This window comes from Agelaius phoeniceus, chromosome 11 (genome assembly GCF_051311805.1).
Source record: "Agelaius phoeniceus isolate bAgePho1 chromosome 11, bAgePho1.hap1, whole genome shotgun sequence".
Lineage (NCBI taxonomy): Eukaryota > Metazoa > Chordata > Aves > Passeriformes > Icteridae > Agelaius > Agelaius phoeniceus.
Window position 1 is genome coordinate 5,285,694 of NC_135275.1, and position 25,875 is coordinate 5,311,568.

General features: G+C 42.7%; 1 protein-coding gene across 15 annotated transcripts in view; it reads right to left on the minus strand.

Annotated features, from left to right (window-relative positions):
- ATP2B2 (ATPase plasma membrane Ca2+ transporting 2) overlaps positions 1-25,875 on the minus strand; it is a 415,395-nt gene that overhangs the window by 173,783 nt on the left and 215,737 nt on the right. For all 15 annotated transcript variants that reach the window (XR_013183879.1, XM_077184650.1, XM_077184637.1 and 12 more), the window contains one exon: positions 2,522-3,008. Coding sequence is in view for 14 of the 15 variants with exons in the window: in XM_077184650.1 (XP_077040765.1) it covers positions 2,522-2,720 (199 nt within the window). In the remaining variant the exon portion in view is untranslated. The remainder of the gene's footprint in view (positions 1-2,521; positions 3,009-25,875) is intronic.

Genomic DNA, 25,875 nt, shown 5'->3' on the forward strand with positions numbered 1-25,875 from the left:
CTTCCCCAGCTCCATGCTGAATTGAGACAGGGTTCACTGGGAAGTGAGCCTCACAGCAGAGTCAATGACATCTGAGTTACAAATATGATGTCTTAACTGGAGAAGTTCAGGGCCTTTAAAAGAGTCTCAGAAAGCACTTCTAAGTGAGATTGATCCTGCCAATCCATAGGTGGGACATCAAATATTAACATGGCAAATGAATTGAGTCAGCTCTGTGCTCATGACTACTTCTTCTTTCTAAATAAAACAGTAAATTCCGTTTAAGCCACATTTTACCAAATTATCATGTCCCTGCTGCCAGGAAACATTTTTTTCCTCTGCTCTGGTATCTGTTTCAGCCCTTATCCCACAAAATTACAAGGACTTTATGCAGCTAAATTCTGGAAGATCTTACAAAGCAAGAAAGAACCAAGTTCTACAGTCAGGTCCTTTTTACTGTTTCACAGTCACTCGGGACTCCTGCTCAGACATTTGGTTCCTTCAGAGAAGTGCCCTGCAGTAATTTTTATTTTGTATTTCCCATAAAAGCCTGTGAGATGTGCAACGCACCAAAGTATGAAAAACAAAGTAAGTTCAGTGAACTGTGCTTCACTAAAAATGATGCCTGGTTGGAAAAGTGATTTTCGGGCACTGTAGCAAATTGTGGTTTTTCACAAAGGTATTCAATGAGGAATCCACAGTCTGCTGCAGATACCAAAGGATAAAGCTATGTGAATAATTAATTTTCAAATCATGTCTGCTTGATGTTAGGATTCCATTTCCATCTAAGAAATTATTATTTTTTTTCTCTAAGAATAGTCATGTCTGCAAGAATATCCTCTTCACTGAGCTTGGAATCAAGAAAAACAATGGCTTGGGACTTAGAACTAAATATAAGCTTATATTTGCCATAAGCCTTTCAAGTTTCTCTGTGATGGATACTTTCTCTCCAGTGAAAGTTTCCAGAGTTTGACAAGACATATCTCAGAGAATTTTTCCAAGCCAAACAATTAAAAAGAAGATGTAAGCTTTGTGTGACTGGGAATTCCTATTATGTGATCTACTTGAAAATTAAAACCCAGCGGAGCCTTGACGATTCCAAGGCTATGCTGATTGCCATTTGAAGCTGGAAAGGTTTTTCCCTAATGCACAAGTGATGAAGTGCACGTAATGCTTGGAGGAAAGTTACCTTATCTGCAGTATCAGATATAGATTACTGCTGGAGTCAGTGTGCCACGCTGCTGGATCCATACACCCTGTTCCAACATGAGGAATTGAGTTTCCCTGATGTCATAAATTGAACACATAATGCAATTAACATCTCCTTTGAAGTTCACATTGACCAGGTAACCACTAGAATGAGTTGGCAAAACTTGACTGAAGTCACCGCCACGAGCTCGGCTCAGACAGAGACTTCAGCTCTGACTTTCTGCAAATGTGGAATCCTGGAGGCTGAGACATTGATAGCTGCTCCTTTGGGACCCCTCAGCTGGGCTAATTTATGGTATCATACTACAATTGACATGTTTATGATCACACCAATAATTCCAGACTTTGAGGCATTTAAACACTGGAGGTAACTAAATGATTAATTTTAGAAAGAAGAGAATGGAACAAAGCCAAGACTTCTATCTTCGTAAAAAAGAAAAGAACTTGAAATGAACATCTTGGCTACTTTACAAGACTGCAGAAACATTATAGACTGAAAGACTGTGTAATTTCCAAAAGTGTTAATACTCCTTGGAGATGAAAATACAGTGACAAAAATAGAATTCTTAGAATAAAACAGAATTTCACTTGCACTTAAAGAGAAAGAAAATTGTATGAGGAGAGGGAAACATTGCACCATTGTCAATGCCTTATGGAGAGCTCTTTGGTTTGAGCATTGAAAACCAGACTAATAAATGATCAAGTCTCCAAAAAGAGTTAGGAAAACGGATTCTGGAAAGTTAAGATTGGTAGTATTAAACATAAGAAAGTATGGAGCTTAGTTTTACACACAACAGTAGTGCAACTACTAAAAACATCGATACAATCACAGATTGATGATTTAAGCAAAATTGTCTATGGTAATATAATAAGTGAAGATTAGTAACCGATATATAAATATAAAAAAATATATTGATCTACACAGTAACATAATGTGCATCTCAGAAGGTCATTTCATACTCTCAAGATGTCCAAATACCTAGAAGCTGCTTTGAAGCCACTATTTTGCACCTTCTTACCCCCAGGAGCAGAGAGATTCAAGTCTCTTTGCAATGCCTAAAACGTGTGCTTATTTGGTTTTTTGTGTCATTTTAAGGAAGAATTAATGCATTTAGCTGTTAAAACAAGAAGCACTCCTTTCACCCTCATGCCAGCTTTAGCTATAGCTGGACTGGTTTCCCTTCTTTCTTAGAAGACTCTTGTTTATTTATTGTTGGGAATAATGGCAGCACCATGAGAATTCTGTTCAGGTAGGAATCAAAATCTCTTTTTTCACTGTCTGGAGAGCATTTACACAAATTCCCCTAATTCAAGAGAAGTGAGAAGTGCTTACCTTCTGTTGGTGATGTCTTCAGATGTCTGCAGAGCCCCTCTGTTTCCCCATAAGTCTCTTTAATTTTTACTACTGCTTCTGTCCCTCGGAGTTCCATGAGGGAGCGCAGTTCCTGCAGTGTGCACCCAAACTCTCCTGCATGATTGGCCTCATTTCTTTGGTTCTTGGAATAAAAATCGCTATTTGTCATGTCACCCATTGTGGCTGGTTATATTGCTCCACTCGTTGTAGTTGGATACAATCTTAAAACTGTTTTAAAAACTGGAGGAGAGGAACCTCGAATTCCAAATCGGAGAAATTAAAAAGAATCCCGCGTGTGTCCGGCGAGCGACGTGGAGGATGCCCCTGGCGTGGAGGGTGTCCCTGACAGGCTGGAGGTCACAGAACGGCTGCTCTCAAGGCTGCAGACCAGCTCCACTCCATTCACCATTTCCCATTATGCTGCACCCAAGCTGTAGAATCTACATGGTCATTTCTTCCTCTGGACCTTTGGGAAGAAGCAGAAAGGACTCATTACAAGGGGGATGGTGTCACACGGGTGGTGGCATGCCAGAGGAGCTGCACAGCACCACGGTCGGGTGTCCTGGAGGTGCTGCAGGTGGGCAGCATCAACCCAGGACAGCACTGGCTCTGCCTTAGATAAAGCTGCCCACGGCTCGAGCACCAATAGCAGCGCTGCTCGAGTCCAAAGAGCAGCCGCTAAATGAGATGAGTCATGAATATTAATTAGCGAGCGATTAGCCCGGCGTGCAGGATGCACCCCCAGTACGTGCTCTGCTCCATACAGCCACCCCGGGCTGTCCTCTGAGCACAGGCTCAGATAAAGCAAAGGCTCCCTGATAAGGCTACGAGGTTAACAACGGGTTAAACCCTACCAGTTTTCATAATGGGTTAAAGCAAAACTGGGTTTTAGCACAAAAGCTGTGAAACATGGGGGAAAAACTATAGAGCCACCATCAGAAATGCAGAATATATTTAAATACATTACACCTTGCAGCCTTGCCTTCTGTGCAAGCGAGCACAGCATGGATGCACTGGGATGTCTGGGTTGGCAGAGCTCTGCATGAGGAGCCCTTTCCCCTGAGCCCAATCACCACCAGTCACCACACACACACAGAGAATGCTGCTGGGCTCTCTTTTTCCTTCTTTTTCCCTTTTTTTGACTTTCTTTTTTATGTGCAGTGTTGAACGAGTCCCATTTGGACCATCTGGGAGACAGTTGATTACTTGCTAAAGCCAGCCTTTAAAACCTGTTTCCCCTTCCCATATTCTAATGAAGTTGGTTTAAATACTGCTGAAACCAGCTATTATATTTGGCACGCAGAGTTTTAACAGAGATTAAAGGTTTCTTTTTTGCCTCAAGCGGGTTAGTGTGAGTGCACTGTCTAATCTAGAGGTCTCAGAATCGTTTTCATAATAAAAAAGATCTTTCAAAGGGCACCCCAGCAGCCTAATAACTGACCAACCTGTCACAGGCAAAGGTCACACATTGAACTTTCTAGGCACAGCAATCCCCAGTGGAAATTATATATAAATGCCCAGATAAAGCACATCAAGAGGAGCCCAGTGCCTTTCAAGTCCTGGGTTTATATTTGTGCAATAATTTTAATCTCCCACCCAGCTACAACTGATGTAACAGGCAGGATTTGCTATTTCCACTCTCTGAGGGCGTTGCCATTGCTCTGCAGTGACAAAGATCAGGCCTGTGTGAGCACTAATTTGGAGTTACCTTGCTCAATTAACAAAACTGAACCTCTACCAGCCCTCTCCTTGACAGCTTCAAAACTCAACAATTCCTTTGATTGCTGTGGAGGAAAAAGTTAAACAAAAACAAAACAAAAACAAAAAAAAGGAAATTCAAGTTTCACTATGATATTACAGCCCAAAGTTCAAATACCAGCCAACTGCTACACATTTCTTCCACCCATCCTATTTACTGATGCATCTTCTAGTCCTAAGAACTTCTGCCACCCTCAATTTCACATAATGCTTTCCACGTTCACGAGACGAGAATTGCAGCACAAAATATTTTTTACAGGAAACAACAAAGAGAAACTCGAAGTAGCAATTAAAAAGGGTTTTGATTTGCCAAGCAGGAGATGATGAACCAGAGTCTGCTCTCCATGGCTCAACTGCTCAGCCTCAACCCGTCCCCAGGTACTCCCCTCTCTATCCAGCAGGAAGAAAAGGCCTTACTCACACTACTGCTTTGTCTTTTTGTAAACAGGATGGATCAGAATTCTGAACAGAAATAGCAGCAGCCTGCAGCATTATTTGGGGAAAAAATTGCAGGCCAGAAATGTCACAGATGCCCAGTGAAACAGGCTTCATCCCAGGAGGCAGCACAGGGCTCCTCCTCCCTACCAGCAGCATCCCAGGCTCTGCCTGCTGCCAGCCACGGCAAAATGCAGATTGAGATCTGATTGTCAGAAAGGCTGCAGTGATGATAACAAACAGCTGAAATAACAGGCTGCTCTTTACTTCCAGTGGTTAAAAAAAAAAATAAATAAATAGTCTGTTCCTAAGTGCAGTTCAGGGTTTTGAGAGCTGGGCATCTCTAACAGGCATGATTTGAGAAGAGAAAAGAAGATGGAAAAAAACCATTGCTCTAATAAAAAAAAAATCTTTCTAAACATTGCTCCAAAATAAAATTGTTCTTAAACTGTTCCATAACACCATAGAGAAAAGACAATTTTGAGTGTTTTCTGAAGAGAACCATCTACCAATTTCATTTCTGATGCAAAGGCTACTGACACAGCATCAAAGATATTTTCTCCATGATCTTTCTGTGGGATGCGTCCACTCCTCTCAATCAAAGCATCTCTTTAGGCTCCCTGTGCTATAAATTAATTTATTTCCTTCCATTCTTAGAAATTCATTGTCATTTGTCAGCCACAGTGCTGACGAGACAGTGCTGCTGCTTTTCAGCATGACTCATTTGCCTGCTTAATTTTTAATTTCACCTCCAATTAAATATTAACCAATAAACAACAAATATGAAGTTTACACTTCCCTCAGAGCTCCAAAACCAAATCTCTGGCAGTCTGTGCTGCTCATGACTCACCTAATGCTGTGCCACCAGGGAAACACCACCTCATGGTTCTGAGAGGCAGATGGAGAAACACAGCAGGCACTGAGCGTGACTGACATTATTCCCTGCTAATGCAGCTCCCTAATCCCCTGGAACAGGATCCTCAGGCTCCAGCCCATCCCAAAATCTCTCCTAGCCAAAGCCCAGGCTCCTCAGCAGGCTGGCAGGACTGACACACCACCACCTCACCCCTCCAAAGTGATGAATATTCATTATTTCTTCACCAAAAGCTGAGGAATAGAAACGTAGCTGGCACGTGGCAATGTCCCATCATGGGGCTTTGCATCTCCAAAATACATCCAGTTACCACAAATGGGGAAATTAGGAGTCTCATCCACATGAAATCCCATGATTACACTGGGTTTGGCCAGGGGGTTTTTGTTTGCTGGGGTCTTGGGTGGTGTTTTTGCTGTTTGCTGGGTTTTTTTGGGTGGAAGTGAGGGAAGGAACTATTTTACAAAAAACCTCACAATACTGATATTTTCAAGATGTTCTACATATTGATGTTTTCAAGATGTTCTAAGTGAACTACCAAGAAATTCTGATTAAAGGAGGTGATACTGGCATATTTTTCAATCAAAATTATCTAATATCCTAATGTCCCAATAAATAAAGTGAGCTGGTTTTCATGCTCTGGGTGCTGCTTTCACTGCTCTACCCATGGTGGGCTTCAGTGGGTTCAATTCATAACCAAAACCTTCCTGGAACACAAAGAGGCACCATCCCCAAGCCCTGAGAGCACAGGGTTTGCTTTCCACACCATCCTAGAACAAGGTCACAGCCCTCAAATCCTCCAGATTTGGTCTCATCATCCCTGTGAGAACAACTCCTGGGGAAAATGTCCCTCCTCAGACACGTTCAACAAAAGAGAAATAAAAACTCCAGCAAATTAATTTCACCCACAACAGTAGCTGGTTTTCCCAGACTAAAGCAGTCACTTTTGATGAAGGTTATTTGGGTTTACTTACTCTTCCCAATGCTTCTGAAACTAGAAAACTGAATAAAAGAAGTCCCAAAGTGCAGTTTGTAAACAACAGACTGCTGTGGAGCAGAGATAAAATCCCAGCCCACTTAGATACATCTCAGGCAATGAAAGACTTCACACACAAAACACCTGAGTAAAAAAACCCACCATCCTTATTTTCCTCATTTAAAAGTCAGAATATCAGTCTGGTTCTTGGTCTGCAATCTTCTCAAAGATGGATTTTTGTTGTATAAATGCAATATAAATTTGAGCTGGCTGTTGGTTTGGGTTTTTTTGGGTTTTTTTTTTTTTCCCAGAGTTGCTGTGTCTGGGGGAAGAGGCTTCCAGTCCTGTAGAGCCCAAGTCAAATATTTTTAATCTCCTAGCTGCTTAGAGGAAATGCATGCCAATTAAAACAGAAGCAATTTGGATGAGCTAACTGCAGGCCTGCTGGGAAAACTATTCTTTGATTTCCCTAATCAGGAAAAGTCTCATCTTGGAAGCTTGTAAATATTTTCACAGTGTGTTAGAATGTAGATATCATCCCCAAGTATTCTGACATCTGATTTCATTCAGGCTTCTACTGGCAGGAAAGTTAACAGCAACTTAATGAACCAGATTTCACCAGAGCAGAATCCCAAGGCAACCCTGTCCTAAAAGTCTGGACAAATAATGGATTCACCATGAGTCAAAAAAAAAAAAAAAAAAAAAAGGATATATCTTTGTATTTTTAATTTTACTGTTTTCTCTAAAATTCTGGCAACCCTTATTTCAGAGTTTGCTGTGAGGAGCTGTTTGAATTACAGGTGAAAGGGTGATTCCCTCTCACTCCTCGTGCAGCTGAAAGGTGGCACACACAGCTGGTGCTCCAGGAATGAAACTGAATTAAACTCAGGGAATTAGCAGTTCCCACCCCTCCATGGGGAGCATTTCTGTCCCACTTGGACTTTATTTGGCTGGAGGTAAAATTCCAGCTGAGCCCTATAGACAACCCCCGGGTAAGGGGTGAAACACACATTTTAGTGTATTAGCATAACCAGATTCTTCTGTTCATTCCTTAACAAAGCAGGACTGGAAGCAGATTTAAGGGAATTTTCCCTTGAGTCTGAGCAAAATCATCTGAGATGTTTTGAGGCTACAGTTCCTGGGAGCAGCAGGGCAATAACTGATTGCAGAGGATGCAAACCTCAGAGCTGACCTCTGCAAGGGGAAGAGTGGAGAAGGAAAGCCAAAACCTGCTCTTTGGAGGCCTGCAGATATGTAAAATAAATCAGGTGTGGCATCTTTGAATGACAAATCCAAACTGTCCATCCATTTGGGAACACAATCTTCATGGAGCAGAATGAGGAAAGGATTCTCTATCCAGCAGCCAAAAAAGCTGATTAAATGTACCCAGCAATGCCTAAACTCACACTCTCTTAAAAGAAAAAAAAATTCAACCATGCTGACTTTGAAGTTCAATTATCAGCAATGCACAAGATGCAGAAGGAGCTAAGGAAAAACACCATCTGAATAAAAGCTGGTTGGCACCTCACAAAGTGTGAAATTTTCGTTTAATGCCAGGAAGCCAAGAGCAGATAAAGAAAGAGAAACTGAACTTTGTCACTGAAGTGTTCTCTGAAAATATTCCTGACTTCATTCCTCTATTTCCTCATGAATTTCAGGTTGATTTAAGCTAATCTGTCCATCTATAAAGAAACTGTGGCTGCCCCAGGATCCCTGGCAGTGCCCAAGGCCAGGTTGGACAGGGCTTGGAGCAGCCTGGGGCAGTGGAAGGTGTCCCTGCCCATGGAAGGATCTGGAATAAAATGGTCATTAGGGTCATTTCCAACCCAAACCAGTCTGTGATTCTGTGCTCATTCATTCAGGATGAGCACACACAGATGAGACATTCATTCACTTGTTGTTTTCAGAGAGAAATATATTTCCCCTGATAATAGGATGACATTAAGACAATTAAGTGAAAGTATTCTTTTAAAAATATTGCAGAATGAAAACATTAAAAAAGAAGAAAAATCACAGGCAACTGCCTGTTCCAATCCCTTAACAGCTGTTCCAGTCTCTCAGTATGAACCTGAGCCTCCAGTCAGTCCCAGTTTCATTATCAGGTAGGAAAAATAAAAAGGATTCCACGCCTCCTGTATACCCTGTTGAATATTTGAAGGTGACAACAGCCTTGTCACAAGAGAAATTTTTATTAAAGAGACACAAAACATCATTAATTTCAGTTCTAAACTAAGCATATTTACCTAGGACTTCTACCAAACAGAATCTTGCACAAATGGGCTGATTTTTCTCTTTTCCAGGTTGTAATGAGGGGAGCTAAAATGAGGCTTGTGAATTCAAGTCCCTGCAGCCCCTGCTGCAGTGCAGTTATTCAGCTACATTTAATCCCAGGCCTTTCCTCTGCTCCTCGTGGAAATGGCTCCAGCAAAGCCAAATGAACTCCTGACAGCAACAAAACTGCTTTAAGGGAATCAATTCAGGCCCATTAAATAACAAAATGACTCCATCAGTGACTTCTGGGGGACTGCAGCAGCTCCTGCAGATGAAATCCTTCCTCCCCTGGTGCCAGAGCCTCTGTAGGAGCCTCCCTCTCTGCCTGCAGAGGTGGGATCTGCCCTGAAAATGAGATTTTCTCACTAAAGGCTGTCCCAGCCACCAGTTTTCAGAACTCTCCCTCACGCCCTGCTGGTGCTAACATGAATTTATGATGTTTTCCTTCCAGTGCTCAAATGAAAGGTTATTTTCCATCAGCCATTTACTCTCCTGAGGCTCCAATTCCCCACTGCAAAAGGTTTGGGGTTTCTTTGATTCACTGCCTTCCTACACACCACATATTCCCACTCTTTGGGGGTTGGGTTTCTGGCACTGAAAAGACCCATCCTATGCCTCTATAAACTTTAGAAAACTTTCATTCTACACCTTTTCATGTAGAATTGATTTTACACAGCACAGTTGTTGCAAGGAGTGCCAACTTCCAAACTGTGTTATCAATTTAATCAAAAACACAGCTGGGAAAAAAAACTTAAGGATATTCGGACTTCAGACAGCATTAAATAAAGCAGATGTGGGAAAAAAAAAAAAAATCTAAATTAAATGCTCTAAAAGCAGTAGGTGATCAGGTAAGGAACATTTCCCAGCACAGATTCCTGCATCATTTCCAGAGTGGGGGAAAACCTTTTTTGTATCAGAAACCCCCAAAAGATGTAGATGTACTACAGTGATGCTACACCACAGAGGGATGTTGGGGAGCAGCTCCTCACCATCATCTCCAGGGAAAATATTGAAAATTTCTTCCTTGGGCTGAAATGCCTTTCTTTTCTGCCCCAAAATTATAGTTCTGTCCAGTCATTACAGCTTCAGACCCAGGGGACAAGGATAAAAAATCCATAAAAGAGGAGCCCAAACTCACCAGGCTAAAATTCAGATCTTTACTTTGCTTCACTAAAAGCTAATTATTGGCACATGAACGCTAAAAAGATGAGGCATTCTACATCTGTCCTTCATCTGTGTGTTTCACAGATTTCTTAAATCTAGAATTTGAGTTACCATGTGACCTTTAGCTGATTATCAGCTCAGTGCACACAATTTCAGGGAGTTCCAGGAGTCTGTGTGCCTAAAATACCTAATTATAGCTCATTTTATCAGAAAACTCTGCACAACATCTTAAAAGAAATAGATTTTCCAGCTCCTTCCAACCTAAAATTCCAATCTAACCTTTTCCTGCTCCATCCCACCTAAAATTCTTTGGCTTTTGTTCAGTCTCTGAGTTTGGGTCCTAATTATTACTTTTTTTAGTCCATTACTAATTATTTCATTATAAAAAAATTAAATGGCCTCTCTAATCTTCATACCTTGAGACTAACCCAAATATTTAATACTTTGGTAGAAATTGCCATTTCCCCTGATTGGTCACATCCATCTTGACCTCTTTTCACATTTCTTTCTCCAATTTTCTGACAATATTTTACAAGCACTTTCAATCCTAAAAATGGAGATTAATGAAGATAATCTCACCTACATCTGAACCACCTATCAGGCTTTTAATCAATAAACTGCAATTTCATTTCATGATTCCTCTGTGCTCCCAGCTCTACCTTGGGGGCTGCATCAGCTCACAACTGGTTTGAGAGTTGTGAAATGAGACTTGAAATATTTCCAGTCCTGGACAGGATTTTGTCATAAGAGCAAACTCAAAGACCTTAAGGAGGCCTGGACTTGATTCCTTTTTAAATAAACTAAACTAGAGATAAATTGAAGCATTTTCCTGCCTTCTTAGGAGCATGAGGATGAGGAAGTGCAGCAGAAGTGCACTCATTAATGTGAAATAGAATTTTGATGGATTGCTTTTACTAAAAAGTTGATGGGTATCATGTTTTCCATAAATATGGATCTATGGGATAACAGAGAGAAGAAAAAACCTGGGGAAATCCATATCTGGCCAGCTGGAGAGAAATTCATTTTGTTGTGTCATGATGTGAGCTCTGGAGGTTAAAGCACCTTTCCTCTTTTAACATCCATGCTATTGTAGCCTGATCAGTGTTGACACTCATATCCCTGAGAAAGAAACTCCAATTTCTACATAACAACCCAAGGGAGACTATTAAGAGAAAAGAAAAAAAAAAAAAAAAAGAAAAAGAAAAAAAAAGAAAAGAAAAGGAAAAACAAACCCTGGCCTTGTTCTGCTGTTCTCTCTGTCCTTCTGTCAGCATCCATCACAAAAACCACCCAGCCATTAGCAGGGAAAGGACTGACTGACCACTGCTGCCTATGGCAGTCAAGAAGATCTAAGCAGATCTAACAGAGCTTCAGCCAAGACAGGAATGGAATCAGAGTGCTGTGTTTAGCCAAAAACGCCATCATTTCAGAGCTATACATGTAAAGTCTTCTATCCACGAGAGGCTTCAAGACTGATTGCAGAAAAATCCAATTTTCCAGGCATTACTCCTATTTTTCAGGTGTGTGATTGCTCAGCAGGTGAAATGCTGGGCATCAAACAGATCATGAGAAACAGCTGGTCCAGGGGAAAACAAAAGGATAAAAGAAGAAAAAAGAAGAAGGAAAAAACCACCCCCCCCTAACAAACTAAACCAACTCCAGTCTAAATTTGCAGACCTCCCTTCTGCCACCTTGGTTTCACTGTCTGAGGGATTTTATTATAATATAAATTAAAGATATAAAAACATGAAGCCAAATACTGAAGCAGCACCATTGGTTGTTAATGAGATCCAGAAAATGGAGCTTCCATGCAAAATAAGTGCAAGCAGAAAAATAAAAGAGGAAGAAAGTAAAATATAAAAGCAAATCATTTGGTTGTTTAAAAAACCCCAAATGACATATAGTTATTTAATGGCTGAATAGAAATATATATATATAAGTAGAATTGGAAGAGGCACATTTTTCACTTGCACCATTCCCATAAAGGCTGAAAAAGCAAGCTGCAGGCTGAACATATATCTACATTTTCTTTCTGTTAACAGTGAAAAGAACTTTTGCATCTTTTTCTTAAAAAAAAAATTAAAAATTCTTACATAAGGGTGAGCTATTTTATTCTTGGGATGGGATGCAGTTCTCTAAAATGAGAATAGAGAGACCAAATTACAACTAACAGGGACCATCTCAGAAAGATTTTTGTTGCCACCTGCACATTTGATGGCAGGAGATCATTTTAGTTAAGCAAGGGTACAATCCCAAGCCTGTCCTGCTGTGTGCCTGCACACTACAGAGCATTCCTACCCCACCTCACCTATTTATCAGCATTAAAAAAGCAGCAAGTGAAAGTATAACAAATGTAAAATCAAGCTTTAACAGGTTATAAACTGCTAAAAATAAACTACCAGTAGTTTACCACCAGCAGTACACAGAGCAGAGTTCAGCTCCTATAAAACTTGGCATCTCTTCAAGTTCCTTCATGCTACTGAACTCTCAGACCATTATGCAAGACCAGAGGTAAAGAAAAATAACTTTTTAGCTTTGCTCCATCTTATGGAAAATAAGTTACAGGGTAGAAGAAAAAAGCTTTTTCCCTTCAAAAGATGCATTTGCTTCAAGCATATTCTGTTATTTTTTGCTAAAAAAAAAAAATCTAAATTTTTTTTTACTGTCACAGTTTTATAACTTTTTCTTATAAACCAACCCATCTTTGCTACTAAAGAGAGATCCAAACCTGGCCAGCTTTGAACTCCAGCTCCACATCCTCAGCCACCAGCTTGCAGGTAACAAAAAGCCAGAACAATGAACTGCAGCTGAAGCGATGATTTGGGCAGAATTCCTTTGCAGTTTTGCAGAGAGTGGAGGAGAGAGAACATCCAGCTCGTGTGTCCCCAGCTGAAATGAAAGCCAAGAGGCCCCAGCCCTGCCCAGCTGGCTGATTTCTCTCACCTGCCAGGAAAACCACAGGTGATTCTGGTTCCCTTGAATCAGGGGAGAAGAAAGGGAAGCCCTCAGATAGGATGGAGGCCAACAGCCCCCTTTGCATTTTTAACTGCTAAGAGAATCAAATATAAACATATTTTCTCCCCTGTGATTCAGAAGATCTGCCATGTGAGGCAAGAGGAGCAGAGCTGCTGGAGATTTAAGTCTGCACCACAAAAATCTGTGTGAAAGGAGGAGAGAGAAAAAATCCATCCCTGCAGGACTGGGGTGTACAATGGGAACTGGCAGCCAAGGTCACTCCTGAGAAAGAGAGCAGCCAAAAAGGAGGTTTTAAATCTCAGTGGGCATTAGCTGAAAGACACACAGTGATGTTCTGCAGAGCTTTTAAATAGGACATGCACAAAGGATCCCAAGGAGATGGCTATCAGGCAGACCTATCAAAATACCTTTTTTTTTTTTTCTTGCCCAGGTTATTGTCATCCACGGAGAATCACAAAATCATTTTGGACCAGAAATGAATAAGTACAGTTTGACAGAAATCACAGCCAGGCCCTGCATAAATACCTGACCAAAATGGCCTTGCCAGTAGCATCTGAGGGGGATGAGGAACATTTGAGAGCCCCCCAGCAGAAGGAAGGAGGGTGAGGGCCCTGCCCAGGAGCTGCCAGGGACACTTGCAGAGGGCACTGGGCACCGTGGGACTCCAGCTCCTCTCCCTGGCACCAGCTCACACCACCTGGCCCACGGGAAGGCACTCTGGGCACAGGCATATGCAGGCAGAACTGCCACATTCATGCTAAAAACTGGCTCATTAGACCTAAACATCCAACAGGAAGAAAAATAAAATAAAATAAATAAAATAAAATAAATAAATAAAATAAAATAAAATAAAATAAAATAAAATAAAATAAAATAGAGTTTGGGAAGAGAAATTTCCAAAGCCGAGTGTTCTCTGCATTCAGCTTGAGGGAAAGCATCAATTTTAGCAGAGGGAAAATAAAATAAAAAGCCCATTCTTTCCTCAAAAACGTACATGAGTACAGACATTACTCTCTTTCTGCTTCACAGAAGCAACATTTGGAAAACGACTTAACCTTTCTATTTTTATCTGGGTGCATTCAAATTACCAATAATGTACAACATGCTGTAACAAAACCACTGATGTAGGGTATAATTTTCCCTCAAGCACATTATCCTAGCTGGTGGCTCAGAAAAATAAGCTGATAAAACAGCAGCAGACATCAATTGATGGATAAAAAGTGATCACAGCTATGTAGAATGCTGCTGCCCAACCTTAAAATCATACAATTAGCCAAAAAATACAAGCTGTAGGACAGGACATACCAACAACCATGCATTAGCTACGGGGTCATCCCAAAAATCCTCCTACAAACACATTTTTAGGCAGACCAGCAGATTATCGCCTCATAATTTAGCTATTAACACACAGATTTATTTTAAAGCCATCATCATGCCTGGTACTTTTATTAAATATCTTCTTCCCTGTCAAGTTCAATCGGGATCTCATCCTAACCATGATGAGCTTTTAATTTTCTGTGCTATTAATAGCAACTTAAAAATAAAATGTTCTCTTTTGAAGCTATAAAGCTGTAACTTTCTTTAGGAGCTGCAAGGGGGAAGAGAGATTAATCTTCCTACTCTGCATCTCTTAAGCTACATTAGTTATCTGCATATATGGGAAAAAACCCAGGAGAACAAGGAAGAAACAGGAATTTTCTCTAAGAATCCCTTAATATAATTCCCTGTAAGGATTTCACATGGCTGCAGCACAGAAATGAAGAATTACCAATATACGAGGAATAAATACTTTAATTACCAGGTAGGTTCTGAATCCTTCTCAGTGACCCTCATCAAGAGATAACAGATTAATGAATGACATAATTAGCTGCAGGATGCACAGAGTCCTGTCCAGCAAAACCCTTCAGCAGCTTCTCAAATTTCAGCACAACTGGGGTCCTCATTAATTGCCCAGCAAATGAAGAAAGATGGGAAGCTGGAGATGAGGCTCATGGCCCTCTCTGACCATCTGACACACAGATCAGATGCTTCCAGCTGCTCTTCCCCAGCTGCCTCCTCCCAGCAAGGGCAGAAGGGAAGGTACAAAGCTGTTCCAACCCTCTCTGGGCCTGTAGGAACAAAATTAAAGCAGAGTGCTGTACAGTCCCTGTCAGCATCCTGCTGCAGCGCTGCTTGCACTTGCAAGGAGTGACACAAGGAAGGTCAGCTCCAAGGCTTCCATCAGAACCACAGAGCCCCAGCAGCTGCAGAACAGCCCAGAGAAGGCTCCAGGGAGAGCTCAGAGCCCTTCCAGTGCCTGAAGGTGCTCCAGGAGAGCTGGAGAGGGATGGGGGACAAGGCATGGAGCGACAGGACAAGGGGAAATGGCCTTAAGCTGGAGGAGGGTAGGGTTAGGTTGGATTTAGGAAGGAATTCTCCCCTGTGAGGGACTTGGGGAGGTCCTGGCACAGGGTGCCCAGAGCAGCTGTGGCTGCCCCTGGACCCCTGGAAATGTCCAAGGCCAGGCTGGACACTGGGGCTTGGAGCAGCCTGGGACAGGGGACGGTGTCCCTGCCATGGCAGGGGTGGAATGAGATGGTCTTTAATGTCCCTTTCCACCCAAATCACTCTGGATTTGCTGATTCCATGACCTTGGGACACAGCCCAGGCCCTGGGGCTGCTGTGGGATGCGTTCTCTGCCAGTGCCTCCATGCTTGTGACCTCTCTTTTAGGCTATGGGCCCTGCCACAGCCATCGAGGCCTATCTTTATCTAAGGATTGGAACACTGAAGTGTGTTTTAATGAGGGATAAACTGAGACCATCTGGATGTCTCAGCTGCTACAGAGCATGATTGTTTGCTGATTTTAACCATGCCTCTTGCAGAGAACATAGACCTGTGCTGCACAAAGTGCACGAGCTCAGCTTGATTTCTCCTTGTAATCAAATGTGTTGATCTAAAATCTGTTTCCAGCAAATTACTTGTCTGTTTTGGGAACAGCTCCCTCCACATCTCCTCAGCACGGTGATGGGGATAAGCAGAGACAATTGAGTTGAAAAGGTATTTTTGTGAGGGGCTGCTGACAGTGAGTGTTCCCAATGAAATCTTAAATCTTCCATTTTGGAACACGACCGCCATTTACTCACAAACTACATACCAGGTGCCAACTCAAATTAAAATCTGGAATTTTCTTTTCTTTTTTCTTCAAGAGTTTTGGTTCATTGTTGCTGTTGTTGAGTTTGTTTGTTGATTTTTTTTTTTTAACAGAGATTTGTTGCAAAAAAATTGGTAATGAATTGGTCCCATTTGAATGGTGGTGGCATGGGGACAATCTGCATTTCTTCATGCACATATTTCAATAGTTAAGTGTTCTGAGTACTGGATAACCATATTGCAATTAAGCTGCAATAGATCATTTGTTGATCCTGCATATATCCTGCAAGATAATGAGATTCTTAGGGAAGGTAAAGTAAGAAACTACTCAAAACCACCACAAAATTAATGGCGAGCAAAGGAAACTGTGAAAATAATTCTGCAGATTAATTATTAGAATATTGTCTAGGCAGCTGAGGTTTCTGTCAATTCTCAAATTAAACAGAACCAATATAGGATCAAATCCAAATTTCCCACGTTCACACAGATTTTTTCGATGTCAGAAGACTACAGGCACTGGAAACATCCAAATTCTAAAACTTTCAGCAAACTTCACAATGACTTTTCAAGAGAGCAGGCCTGGGTCTGGAAGTGGGGATGGAGTGAGTGTGCAGTGACTTCCCCCTAAACACCTCAGCCAGCAGGCACCATTAACAATTCCAGATTAGAACATTCTGTTTCAATTAGTTTAAGTGCTGTTAATTATGCATTCACCAGGAATGACACCTGTGACTTCAAATTCCAAGCAGATCCGAAAATTAAAAAACTAAAAGCAACAACTGTTCTTGTAAGAAGAGCTACTCCAGGGATACTGAGATCAGAAGTAATTTAGCATATTTTAGCATGGTTTTTTCACCCTTTTTTAATCTAAATAAAGTTTCTGAAAAAGAAATTTCTATCTGTTGCTTTTACCTCCCAAAAAGTGATCCAACACAGAATGTTCTGGCATTTGAACATAAGGTGATTATTTGAAAATGACATCCTATCCTGTGTTCTTTTCTTATCAGAGTATCAATAAATGCCTGAAAGAGAATTTCTGGCTGAGGTATCTTGAGATGCTTGGGAGAAATACCCCAGAACACCAAGACAAGCTGACTGCTCCCATTTATTAGGCTCCATCTGGCACCAGGAGACATTGCTCTATTGATTTGTTGGGCTCAAAACCCTTTCAGGGACAACATATAAATCCCTACAAAGATTTCAGTTGGTTACTGCTTTGATTCCCACTTCTAAACCCAAACGGTTTGGACCATTTGAATTCATGTCACCCATCACCAATGGCCATCCCAGATGTGCTGGAAAGCCACATCCTTTCCTCTGACACCAGGCCCACAGATATTTCACACTAAAGGATTCACAAAGAAATTAATTCTGGCATTAGAGATGTGGAGGCATCCAATGGACCAACAAAATTAAATCTCTCCCTCTACAGGCAGAAGTGATAATGAGGAATTACCAAATTCTCCAAAGATCCAGGCTAGTGCTGAACATGCCTAAAATAGGCAAATTTATTAACCACAATATTATTAACCTGAAATATTATTGGTCATATCTGTGCCTTGCTGTATTGAAGTTTTAAAACAAGTTTTAAAACAAGTTTTAAACATTGGGATTTCCATGATTAATCTGTTTGAATCAAACCCTCTGCATTGACATAACACCTGAAATGTGCAAGTAAACAAAAGACAAAATCCAGCTGTTGCCAAGGTTTTCACACCCATCAACTCCTACATATTTCCTAGAGAAGCAAACTCACACCTCCTGCAACAGCTTTGGGTTTCTTTGTTATGTTTTGTGAACCCATCTGAAATAATTCAGACATCAGAGAATTGAAATTACCATGCCTCTAATAACATTCAGCAATCTCCCAATCTGTTAAAATCAGAAATCTTACAGAGAGAGCACCCCCACAACAATCTCCAGAATAAAAAGGAATTGTCAATTCTTTGCATGCTTAACTACAACCCCCAAAAAATAAAAATACAAGCTTATCTCAGAAAATTAAGCAAAACTGATCAAAGCAGAGCCCACGTCTCTGATTTGCATGCACCTAACCCACATGCTATCACAAAATGCAGATCCAGCCCACTCCTGATGGCAGTGAGCAACTCTGCCAGGTTGGGGATTAAAAAAAACAAGATCCCATCTCTTGCTTCAGCCCATCTCAATCTGGTGCTCCCCATGTAAATCAATGCAGGTTTTTTAGCATTTTAAATCAAGACAACTTTTGTTCACATATGCTCCTGTGATTATTGTTTTGCCTTCTTTGAAAATGAACAGAAAACACTTCCTCAGATATGTTCCTTAATCACCTTATGTTTATCTTGCTTTTTGTCACTTCTTGCAAGAACAAAACTTCCCAAGTTCTAGCACAGCCATTTTAAAAGGACTTACATTCCCACTGTCAAAAATGATTTGTGGAAATAGAGGGAGTGGGACAGACCCTTCCCATCTCTGTAACAGCAGCTCCAGTGACCTTGAGGAAAACAGACAAACAGGAAAAACACACAGCTGCCATCTAAACCTCTTTAACTCTTCCTGGAAGCTGCAGTTGCCTGGTGTCACCCTGAGACTGCCAAGAGCATGTGCACCTCATTTGGGGGGGCTGATGCCTTTTTGGGACTACCTAAAACCAGAGGCCAGACAGAATTAAGGGAATAAAAAGCAGTTCTGTTTATTGAAGGGTCTTCAGGTACATTTTGGGCTACACCCAAAATGGATGATGGGTCAGGGGTTTTTATATTTTTATCAGTTTGGTCCATTTGCACATTGGGGGTTCATCTGCCAATCCCAGCTGCAGGTAATGAAGTCATTGAGCCCAAGTTTGCTCCCCCCAAGTCCCTTTTGTTCCCATCTCTGGGCCCTGGGGCAGTGAGGTGTCCTTGATTGCCAGGCCTGGAGAGGAATTGTTGTGTGTGCCCCAAATGGGGAAGCTGCAGCTGACACTGGGTGTGCAGTTTGGAGTGACACACTAAAGAGCTACAGGAGTACAAATAGATGGAAAATACAAAAGCTAAAAGGCTAAGGCATCATGGAAGCCCTCCTGTGGCCCTGTGTGTGCTCAGGCTGTGCCTTTCCATCCCAGTCAGGAGGCAGTGACACAGGCAAAGCTCTGTGTGTGTGTGTTTGCTCCTGTTCAGCTGCTGCTCTGCTTGACCTGATCTGCCACTGGCAAGCACAGGCAGCAGAGTTTATTTGCTGAATCTGTTTACCCCACTGTCAGTCAAGATGTAGGATATGCTTAAACAGGGAACAGTCAGATTAATATAATTGAGCTGCAGCTCAGAGCAGCCAGGGAGCCGTGCTGGAATGGCAAAGCACTTATTCCCTTCTGATTAAAACCTCCCCAGGGCTGTATCAGTGTAAAGACACCAAACCAGGGATGCACAGGGGACCCTGAGATGGGAGTCTTTCCTTTTGGGAACAGCTCACCAGCTGGAGAGGAAGGAACATGGATCACACAGAGATAAGTTGCCATTTTAATTGCATAAGGAGCACTGGTGGATTTGTCATTCCTTGTGACAGAGTTTTCTCCCCAGAGTCACATTCTGAGCACAGCTCTGTTGCTATTGTGTGAGACATTTCATGCACCAGGGTGACAGCCCAGCACACAGATCCACAGAGCCTCATAAACAGCCTGTTCTCATTGACTCCAGGGATAGGTGCCTCTCTGCCCTTCCACAACAGATCTGCTCCTGCCCTCCCTGTCCAAACACAAGCAAAGGAGCAAATCAGTGGCTGAAAAGGAGCTCAAGTCCTCAGCACCATCAGACTGACTGAAAACCACACATTTCTTTGTGCTGGCAGTGCTATTTCCAGCACAGGGGAAAACAGACAGGCAGCTTGCAGGTGGCATCCTCCTGCAGGGACCAACACTGCTGGCACAGATGGCACAGGAAAAAGGGAAATGCTGGTGCTAAATCCATTTGCTGAAGTCTTTAGGAGCCTTTGCACTTAAACTCTTTAGTACCTCAGCACAACAAATCCCAAAGTTGGAAGGACTTGTCCTGACTCACAACTTGTCAGGGAAGTAACACAGGGAGTGAGGTTCTCATGGTGGCAGAGGGGTCCTCAAGGCCTGGCACCACAGCTGTGGCTATGGCTGGGAGGAGAATGGCCCCAGGGACAAGTGCTGTGGGCAGCTGGAGCTGCACCACACCAGCATCCCACAGCTGGGAAACAATGACTTGGTGCCACCAGTGACTTGGTGCCACCACTGACCTGGTGCCACCACTGACCTGGTGCCACCACTGACCTGGTGCAGTGATTTCAGTGACATCTGCCCTAGAAATGAGCCCTCCAACTCCAGCTGAAGCACACAGGAGCCACCAGTGGCACAGCACACAGGAACTATTTCTGTATCTGTGCAGAGCTGATCTTTGCCTTTTCTCTAGCCTAGATTTTGATTTCCCCTAAGTGATCAGTGCTGGCCTAATTCTACTCCCATTTACATCAGTCGAAGCTTTACCATCAACTTCAAAGAAAATGGATTTAACCCAATATAGTTCATTTTGATAAATTCTCCTTTAAGAGAGAAGGACCTCTGCTTCTCCAGCAAAGGATAAGATGATGTATTTTTACACCAGGCTTCAGAGGCAGATGACTTTGCTGTGCCCTACATTCACATTTTGGGTTTGAGCAGCACTGCAGCTCACAGCAGCTCAGCTCTGGCTGTGTCTCAGCTCTGGAGCCCAGGCAGGAGATTTCTCTGGGAGAAGACAGAGCAGAAGCCCCACTGCAGGTTCACACTCAGCACACACAGGGCAGGAACAATCAGAAGGCTCTGGAAAGCTTCCAGCCCCAGCAGGAGCACTCTGAGGCCAAAGGCTCAGACTGAACCCAGCCTGACACAAGAGCTGCACAGAGCCAGGGCTGCTCCCCACTATTGATCTGCTTCTAATGCATCCAAAGCCTTGCTGATGGTGACATTGCAAACTTCACTTTTACCTCTTATCTCTAGCATCTTTTCATTTCCCATCCCTTCCTAAATAATTCACTCAGCATAACTGGTCTGTGTCTCATCCCCAGATTCTTATTTCAGTCGCATAAATTTGGATTTAGATTTTTTGGATTATAGCCTTGGAGCTGTGCCTCCCTCTTACAGGGACCTGACTACAATTGTTAAAAATTCCCTCCCAGAATGAACCTTCCAAGACACTTTGTTTAACATTGCATTAACCAGCAACTTCTTATCAAGAACACATCCCTTGTAAACAAGATTCTGTAAAAAATTATTTGACACATTAGGCATAGGAACTTTAGTCCAACTTAGGCACCAGCAAATCCACTATCAGAACAAAATATTGAAAAGGAACACTACAAAAATCCTTCAAATAAGGCTCAAAATTCAAAATCAGATCACTTGCCTAGCAGGAACAGCAGTGGTTTAGGCTTTTCAGCTTTTACAGAAGGCAGGACTGTTGCAAAAGGTATCTCAGCAAACACTGCAGTGGCAGGGAAAGGAGCAGCACTGAAGGACTTCAGGAGGAATTTCTTTGCAGAAAGGGTGATGAGATATTGGAAGGAGCTGCCCAGGGAGGTGGTGGAGTCACCCTCCCTGGACATGTTTAAGGAGAGCCTGGATGTGGCACTTGGTGCCACTTGGTTGGTAGGGTGGTGATCAGTGATAGCTGGGACTGATGAACTCAGAGGAGTTTTCCAACCTAAATGATCCTGTGATTCTGTGCCTTATTAGAAATCATCTTATCAGAGGAAGAGCAACCCCAACACAGTTCATCACAGATACTCAGCAGGAAGGGAAGACAGATACTGTTGTAAATGCAACTCAAATATTTCAGCCTTTAACCAGTTCGAATCCCCTTTAACAACGATATCCTATAATTGTTGCAAGCCCTCTGTCTGCAGGAGTATCTCACTCTGCCTCTGTACACAATGATTTCTTTTCATTCTTTCCCCCCTATACCCCAAGATGGGGACAGAACCCTCCTGACTGGCAGAGCTTTTGCCCCAAAACCAAGGTACACTGCAGCCCCCCCAACCTGGGCTGGCTCATCTGCCTCTGCTTTCCCTGATCTGCCTCTGCCCTCCCTGATCATCTTCTGCCCTCCCTGATCTTCCTCTGTCCTTCCTGATCTGCCTTTTGTCTTTCCTGATCTGCCTCTGCCCTCCCTGATCTGCTTCTGCTTTCCCTGATCATCTTCTGCTCTCCCTGATCTGCTTCTGCCCTCCCTGCCTACCCTGTTCCCCAAGGCCTCTCAGGGATAAAGGGACATCTCTAAGGCCACAGAAGGATGGTGACACTTTCCCCCAGCAATTTTCCCTTTAACCAGACAGGGGGTAGTAGTTTCCAACCAGTTTTCATCCCTGTAACCTTACTGAGCCCACCCTACACTTCAGAGCAGACACCTTCTGTTAATTGAGCATGTTTTATCATAACTCATTTTCCTCTTTACTCACACTTCCCCCTCAGACACAGGCCTTTATCAAGATGATTATCAGATGTATTATTTCCTATTTTATGGTGCAGGAAGAACTCACCCAGAGGAAGGTGACACTCACAGGAAGGGTGCTTTAACAAGAGACATTAATTAGCAACCACTGTAATAACACCACAGCAACAAGTGTCAAACCTCCCTACATGGACTCGAGCAGTCAAGATTAAGTTAACATTTTTTCCTTATTACCCTGACTTTTATATAATTTCACATCATAAATGGAAAAGTCATCTAGAAATTTGGGGCAGGTCATTTATCACTGTTGAAAGCAACTGCACAAAAATGTCTGAGATGGAAGAATTTCAGTAATGTTTTCTGAATTCCCAACACAGAACAAGACTGTGCTGCTTTGACTCCTCCTGTTTCTGCACTTTGCTCTTACCTGTATGAATTCTACTTGCTGGAATCAATTAAAGCAGCAGAAGATCACAAATCTATCACGGAAAGATGTAAAAGTCCCATAAAGAGTGGCCAGTAACAGCCCATAATAACAGCTAAACCCGAGCTGCCATTGCAAATCAGTACTCCAGGATTGCCAGAGGACTCAGTGACTCCACAGGACAGCACCCACAGAGGTCCCATCAGAATAAAAGCTGTCCATGACTCACAACAACACAGGCTCAGGCTTCCCTGCATTCCTGCTTGGAAACCCCACTTCAAATCAAAGAGCTCTCTTTTGGTTTGGGGCTTGGTTTTTGTCCCAGTGTTCCTAAGAAAACCATGGGGTGATTTAGATTGGAAAGGACCTTTGAAGGTCATCTAGCCCAACTCAGAGCCAACTTCAAATGTGGAACAGCTTGCTCAGGGTCATGCCCAGCTGAGCTTTGAGCCTCCCCAAGGATGGAGATTCCCACCCCTGTCTGGGCCACTGTTCCCATGTTGGAACACCCTCCTGGTGAGAAAGCTATTTATATTTGACCAGAATTCCCCTTACTGGAATTACAGCTTTTACCTCAAATCCTTTTGCTGTGCACCTCGGGGACGAGTCTGGATTTTCCTTCTTTTATGACCTCCACTGGGTAAGGGAGGAAAGGAATAAAACCACATCCAGCTCTTCTCCTGAGAGAGGAATGCTGACACTGCCAAGCCTCTCCCTGTGTGCCACGTGCTCCCACCTTGGTGGCCCTGCTCTGGACTCCCCCCAGTCACCAGAACCTCTCCTGTACTGGGCAGACTGGTCACAACTCCCCAGCACAGAGCAAGGAAGTTAGGAGGAGTGAAAAGGACAATTATTGACAATTACTGACGAGCTCAGGGCCCAAATCTTGGCTCAGTTATCTCTGATAAAGCAGTTGATGTGCACCTGCCATTCCTGAGTGCTTTCCCTGAGCTCACAATGCCACCACTCACCCAGAGCTGCTGAGAGCAAAGGAACAGTTGGGATGAACTTTGCCAAAGTCCCTGGGAAAAGAATTTTATTTTCAGAATCAAGAATAAGTCTTCATAACTTGCACTGGAGGAGGGGAAAAAAGTTTCCATACAATGAAGGCCATCCATTTAATCAAAACATTAATCCTGGAGTGAATTTTCTGAACACATTTGAACCTCAAGGTCAAAAGTTGCAAATGCAGATTAAATACATTTCTTATATATAGGATTAGCCACACAAAAGAGATTGTTTTAAAACTTGTTTTCCCTCAATCCACAAAGTATTGGAATTAAGGGACTTGAAAAATCAGCAAAGGAGTTTGATACATTTACAAATCTCCATTCACAGCCCTATCAAGATAGCCTTGCTAAAAATAATTAATTCTGATTATCGGGGGGAAAAATTGTTTGCCTGCTTTAGCAGGTTACAAAATTCCCAAAAATACTTAGAGCAATATTAAATTCTGCTATATTGGAAGTTTTACATTATACAAGATAATGCAATATCTAAAACTGAACAGGACCATTACGGATCAGAGCAAGGCAGTGGCAGATTATTAATCAATCACCCCTGCCTTTGTTTCATAAACACAGTTTGAAGAATGAGGCTTTGGCAAAGGCATATACCAAAAAACAAAAGCAAATCAGAGCAGAATTCAGAAATTAACAACTCAACCAACTTCCTAAAGCCAAAATGTATCCAGAGGGGCTCTGCTGGGGGAAAGGTACACTGAGAGGTGAGTACAGTGGTAGAAATACAAAGGACTAAAATAATCAGCATTTCAGTGGGGCCACAGTGTTAATAAAGAGAGAACTTGTGCATGAAGGCTGTGGCTGTGATCTTTAACCAAAATCAAATCAGCACACATCCAGAAAGAGCAAAAGGGAGGCAGGTGGCAGCACAGGTAACAAGTGGTGGCACCTCCTGGCGTGGGAGAGGATTTGAAATCAGCTCTGAAACATCTTCCAGCATCCCCTGGGGCTCAGGGCAGCAGGGATGGAGCAGCCCCAGCAGACGGGGAGAGCAGCTCTGTGGAGAGGGGGAGCTGTGCCCATGGCCCCAGAGGAGGCTCTGCTCTGTCAGGAGAGGCAAGCAGGAAAAATGGAGAAAGGAGGAGTCAGCAAAGTGGCTAAAGAGCAAGAGATGCATTGAAGGCTTTGCCAAATATCTGCAACCCGAGGGAGAAGGCAGGGAAGGAGTGGGATTGATACAGGCCTTCACCCTGGGATTCAGGAGAAAGGAAAGCTGCCAGCACTGCTCTGCAGCACAGATTTCTCAGGTCCTCATGGGTTAGAAACAAACATCCTCATTTCTGCTCCCCAGATTTGTTACATTATATGATATGATATTGCCATGCTCCCCAGGAACAGAGCACTCTGGCTGTGCTGGCCAGCACTGACACCTTGCTGGCCAAGCATGGCCTGGGTGCTCACAAGAAGAGAGGGCAGGGAAGCTCAGAGCAGGGCTCTTCTAAAGGCAAAGCCAATTTGGGCAACTTGAAGTCAACCCAAGTTTCAGAAATAAAGGCTGAACAGCTTTCTGAGGCACTCTGAAGCACATTTTCTGCTGGATGAATGTGGATTTTGCAACACTTGCAAATCCCATTAGCAGCAAGGAGAGCTGTAGGACTCAGTGCACACGATGCATTATCACTGAAGTGACCCCTATTTAATTACTGAAGAAAATGCAAACACTTCCCAGTTGATTTTTACAGTGTTAAATAGCTTACAAATTGTTGCAGAGATGCTTTTCCTGGCATGCATCAGGTCCAACACTTGAGCAAAGTCATTCCTTCACCTCAGCTGAAACCTGGGCCCTCAGTGATCAGCAACAGCTAAGAAGGGACACTGCCCTTGATCCCCACAAAAACTGTGGTCATTCTTTAGGAGTTTCACATCTTAACTTTAAAAACCAGGCAATTACAGCT